This window comes from Brassica oleracea, chromosome C7, assembly GCF_000695525.1.
Source record: "Brassica oleracea var. oleracea cultivar TO1000 chromosome C7, BOL, whole genome shotgun sequence".
Lineage (NCBI taxonomy): Eukaryota > Viridiplantae > Streptophyta > Magnoliopsida > Brassicales > Brassicaceae > Brassica > Brassica oleracea.
In genome coordinates, this window is record NC_027754.1 from 32,533,041 (window position 1) to 32,538,970 (window position 5,930).

General features: G+C 31.0%; 1 protein-coding gene across 1 annotated transcript; it reads right to left on the minus strand.

Moving 5' to 3' along the window:
* Positions 1 to 4,059: 4,059 nt before the first annotated feature.
* LOC106304530 (cytochrome P450 71B21) lies at positions 4,060 to 5,697 on the minus strand. Its single transcript, XM_013740932.1, has 2 exons — positions 4,770 to 5,697; positions 4,060 to 4,671 (listed from the first exon to the last, which is right to left on the minus strand). The coding sequence occupies exons 1-2, from the start codon at positions 5,655 to 5,657 to the stop codon at positions 4,060 to 4,062; spliced, it is 1,500 nt and encodes a 499-aa protein (XP_013596386.1). The 5' UTR covers positions 5,658 to 5,697.
* Positions 5,698 to 5,930: the final 233 nt, after the last annotated feature.

The window sequence follows — 5,930 nt, forward strand, 5'->3', positions numbered from 1 at the left end:
TTGCAAGTTGCAGCATTACTTAAGGACTTGCCAATGATTATCACTGTACATTAAGTAATTTTATATTCAAACAAGAAATTTAAATTTTCTTCAAATTTTATCTGTAAGAACATAAATCATGACTTTTTCATGTATGAATTTTTATTTTGGACTATTCCTTAAAAAAATATTAAATGTATATTTTATTTACCTAATAATATTCCAACCACAAATTCTTATTTCACAAAAAAAATTATTCAAAAAAAAATTATCACCTAAAATATTATAACAAGACTGTGAGTTATAAGATTTGATTTTTTTTAAAAAAACTGTAAAACCAAGACGGTAAAGAGCTCTAGTTGGAACTTCCGTTCTGGGTTCCAGTAACACTAGCCATCTTGTCATGCTTTAAATAGATTTAATCGTCTATGCGTACTCGAATTCAAGGTTTCATGAGATTAGTATTTGGAACTAGAAAATTTTTGAGACCCCCACGGTTATTAAAAAGAAAAAACTGTAAAATCGCTTGTGTAGTATTATCTATTAGTTTTACCATACATATACCTATAAGCTAGTGTAGTTACAAAAACTATAATTTGGAAAAGAGATTTCGTACATATGTCTATATATGAACGATTTACATTTTTTTAATATTCACTAATGCACCTATACAATACTATATTATAGTTGACATATCATAAGATAATATGCTAAATACATTTAGGTCATACCATATGGTATATCATAGTTTACCATCGTATATACTACCTTATATATATATATATATATATATATATATATATATATAATATTATAATTTAAATTATAGCATACAATAGTATATTAGGTACATTTCTGTTATATTGTAACTTACAGTGTATACTAGTATGCTATATATTTTTGAACCATATCATTATAATTTAAGTAAACCAATTTTCATTATTTATTTAGTGTTGATTATTACTAGTTTTAGGTGAATTCAAATATATCAATAAAACAATAGTTATAGTTTTTAACCACTATTCAAGTTTTACTTAAATATCTTCGATTTTCTGAATTTCATAAACATGCTAATATATGTATATATATAACATTAATATCTATGTTAAATCAGCAATTTTTTTCAATTTAAGTTAGATACTAATATTCTATTTCAAAAATCAGATTCTTAAAATATAATACTAAAATGTATGTATGTATTTAAGTATAATATGTATCTCTGTAGCTTTTTAGACATGAAATCCGATTTCCTAAAATTTCAATACAAATACAATATATGTATATATAATGTATTTAAATACAACTAATGCCTGATTTAATAATATATTTAATTGATATATATATATTAATTGATATATATATATATATATATATATATATATATATATATATTTAATTGTAACAATTCAAAAATAAATATTATTTTAATAATTTAGAATAGCACTATATTCTAAACTCTGTGAAAATTTTCTTATCAACTTTAATATTTCTACACGTTAACTCTTTATTTTATTCGTAAATGTTCTAAATGTTAAGAATTATTTGGCATATAAAACATATCGATTCATAAAACTTGAAACCTGACATCTTATTTGTCTATGAAACTATATCTTGGATAAATATGTGTATTAATATACTCAAGTATACTAAATAGTTAGATTTATAAACAAATACAATATAAATTGTCCATATAGTAAACATGATCAGAGGACCAATATAGCCAAACACAATATGAACAACCAACATATATTCAAACAATTAAAAATTATCAAATTATACTAAATGTTATCCATTATAAAATGAAAAAGATCAGGATAAAGGTTTAGTATAGTTTAAGATAATATTTTCATGATTAGTACCTGGAAATTTACAAATCGTAACTACTAGAACATGATTACATAAATACAGATGAGAGCATGTACATATATGTAAAGACATATGCTTATATATTTAATCAAATACAAATAACTTTGCTCTTGGAACTGGGTAAAGTAGACTCTTATCTAAAAGAGTTGTCCAAATTTAGTTTAAAAAAAAAAAAGAGTTGTCCAAATTTGCTATTAGAACTGGGGCGACGTAGACTCTTGTCTAAGAAGATCTCTATAATTGGACTTCTCTGACTAAAATGTTTAGTAGTGAAAGGAAACTGACAAATATACGTGTGGTTTATGAATACGCATCTACGACAATTAATTTAAAATCTCCTATACGGCTATACCCGGCGGCCAAATCTTCTAGTATTTGCTAGCCACCATTATTTAACTTTTTTTTTTTGACTGAAGGCATACCATTATTTTACATTAATCAGTTGTATTTGCAAGTTTACTTAAAATCGGCTTAAAATTAGACATATGCAATTCAACTATAATTAATATCAATTCACCTACCATTTCAAAACTAATCTCTTTTATTTACACATTAATATTGGCTTCCAACAATGCACTGGCTAAAACTCTTTTGAAGTTTATTTTTATCGATTTAGAGAAGGGTTGTTTAGAGTCATTATATACAGTGAAACCTGTATAAATTAATAATGCTGGGACTACACCAAAAATATATTTTTTTATTAATTTATAGATATATTAATTTATGGATATATTAATTGAACCAAAAACTCGATTTGGGATTATAAAATTATATTATTTTGTAGAAATTTTTAGTGTATATTAATTTATAGAGTATTAATTTAAAGAAGTTATACTGTACATTACATCATAATTCAAGGAACTAAGTCTGAATTGATTGTATCCTTGTTTAATTTTATTAAAAAGATAACTAAAGGACATGTCGGATTACATATTAGTATACTATATAGAAAGTTAAAGTTGACTGAAAGCCATACAGGTAGCATCTTATCTTATAAATAAATGTAGATATAATACACGTGATTAGGTCCGACGTTCCAACATTAGGACATCAGCAATGGTGATACTTAAGGCACAAATTCTTAAAAATAATGATTATTTTATTATTTTTTCGGATTTAAAAAAAAAATTAGCCAATCGCGGACTAGCACGTGTCAGTGGGACCCGCGAATAGTTAAGAGGCTTACTAAATCGAATCCTTAACCAGAGAGTCTATGAGATTTTGCTGGCACAAAAACATAGATGAAATGGAGTCCACATAATTTTATAATAATTTTTTTCTTAAGGATTTGTGCTAAGAATTATTGTTGCAGATGGTCTTAGGATTCTTCCATTCAAGTACTGTGTCGCGTAAACCCAAAACTGTTGACTTCATAAAACTGAAATTTAAGGTTGAATTAAATAGTAGCATCATGTTACTTAGAAAGTTGAAGTTGACTGAAAACCATCAAGGTTATATATCATGTTAAGAGCATGATTAACCCGAGGTTATTAAGATGGAGTTCTTAGCGGAAGTTAAGAAACTATTTCTTAACTTTTAACTAAAAAAGCTAAGAACCGGTTCTTAAATAAGGATTTTAAGAACCGATTCTTAGTTTTTTTAGTTAAAAGTTAAGAAACAGTTTCTTAACTTCCGCTAAAAACCTTTCCGGGTTAATCATGGTCTAAGTCTAAGGAGTTTGATGTGACCAATTTCAATAAAATCTTGTAATATTACCATTTATTACTGGGTCCATAAAAATTTCACTCTAAAAACTCCAGGTTAATCATGGTTATCTTATTAACAAATACAGTGATTAGCTTTAAAAAATACGTGAGTGTTACCAATCTTCTATTCATACAATGCTGCGTAGTACACCCAAATCTAAGGACTCATATAACGAAACTGCCTTCAAAAATATAATTATTGTAAGAGCATGATTAACCCGGAGTTTTTAGAATGAGATTCTTAGCGGAAGTTAATAAACTGTTTTTTAACTTTTAACTAAAAAAAAGCTAAGAAACAGAACCACAATAGTCGAAAATGTGAAAAATTGATAAGGGCTAACAGACCAAAAATACCGCTTAATAAACAGACATTTATTTATTGCTTTTAAGAATTTATTAAACAAACAAGTGACATTAGGGAACCTATAAAAAAACAGACAAAGGAATTAATCGTGAGACTGCGAAGAGCGAAACAAACGAAACTCAAACGGTATCAAGGCATCAGCCACTAGTAATGAATAACTGGAACCAGCTCAAGCGGGACTTTCTTGGCTATGACGAAAGCTCCAGCTTCTTCCATGTTAATGTCTTCAATGGTCATTCCATCGGGCAAACTCCAATCAAAGAAGTAAAGAACATTAAGTAGACCGAGCTCCACGATGGTCATCCCAGTGGCCATCCCGGGACAGATCCTACGGCCTCCACCGAATGGCAACAGTTCAAAATGCTGACCCTTGTAGTCTATAGGGTTATCTATAAACCTCTCGGGGATAAACTCGTTAGGGTTCGTCCAGCAATTGGGATCACGTCCTATTGCGTAAGTGTTGATCTCAATCATTGTGTTTTTAGGAATGTTGTAACCTTGAATCTTGATGTCAGACATAGTCTCTCTTGGGAGCAAGAGGGGAGCTGGTGGGTGTAGTCTGAAAGTTTCTTGTATCACAAGTTTCAAATAGTGAACTTTCTCCAAATCTTGCTCCGTGATTTTTTCTTTGTTGTCTCCAAGAGTTGCTCGAATCTCTTGTTGGAGTTTCTTCATCACTCTTGGATGTCTTGTCAGCTCTGTCATGGCCCATATCATCGTTATCGCTCCTGCGTTTACTCCCGCCAAAAATACATCCTGATCATATAACAAACAAGTTAATGTTAGTATAACAATATTTAAATCTCAATATAATGTGTACACATAAAATTATTTGAAAAGTTTGCTATACTCACCGACATGACTCCTTTAAGATGGTCATATGTGACTTTAAAAGTGCCTACTCTGCTCTCTTTATTGATCATATCCAGCATGACACCAATGATGTCTGAATGATCTTGAGGTTGTTCAGGCTTCAAATGATCATCGATCACATGTTGGAAGAAATTACTAAGTCTTGCAAAGGCTTTGTGCAACTCGGAATGTTGGCCAGAGATCCGGTCTATAACCCACCCAAGACCCGCGGGGAAGAAGTCAGTGAACGCGAATGAGCCAAGATTGGTCTCAGACTCGAGCACAAGTTCTTCAACTTTGTCCATATCGACAAAATCACACTCGTGGAAATTCTGTCCGAAAGCAAGTCTACATATGATACTCGCTGTAAGAGAGAAAAGAGCTTTTCTCAAATCCACCAAAGTTTGTGTCTCGGCGGACTTCGAGAGTTTCTTGACGAGCAATTCACTCTCTTCTTCTCTAATATACCTGAATGCTTTTAGCTTTTTGGAGCTAAAGAGCTCAAGCATCGCAAGCTTCCTCATCTCTCTCCAGTCATCACCGTATTGAGCAAAGCCAATGTCTTTGTAGTTGTAAGAGAACAACTTCGTCGCGGCTAGCTTTGGTCGGGTACAAGTCTCGAGATCATGAGTCTTGAGAACTTCTTCAGCTGCTTCTTTTGTGGAGAACACAACCACAGGGACCACGCCGAAACGAAGAAACATCACCGGTCCATACTCTTGAGAGAGTTTGTGAAATGATCTGTGAAGTGATTTTCCAAGTTGGTGCAAGTTTCCGATGATCGGAAGACCTATAGGTCCCGGAGGAAGCTTCCCCCTAGAATATGAGAGCCTTTTGAAGAAAATAAAAAGGAGAGGCATTGACAAAATGAAATAGAGAAACATCGACATTCTTGATTTGATATTTCTGTTGTTGATCTCGTTGTTGTTGTTGTTGTTAAGTTGATTTGTGTTTTGAGTGAATATTGCGTGATTAGAAGAACTATATATAGGTATTTTTGTACGTGCATGGTGTTAACGTTGACTAAGTCAAAAAAAATCATCAGATTAAAAACTTTAGTTTAATAAAAGGAAGCTGACAACTTTACGTGGTCCATTAATACGCATGTCGTCTACGACAACTAATTTAAATCTCCGATGTCCGGCGGCCAAAATATTCTAGAA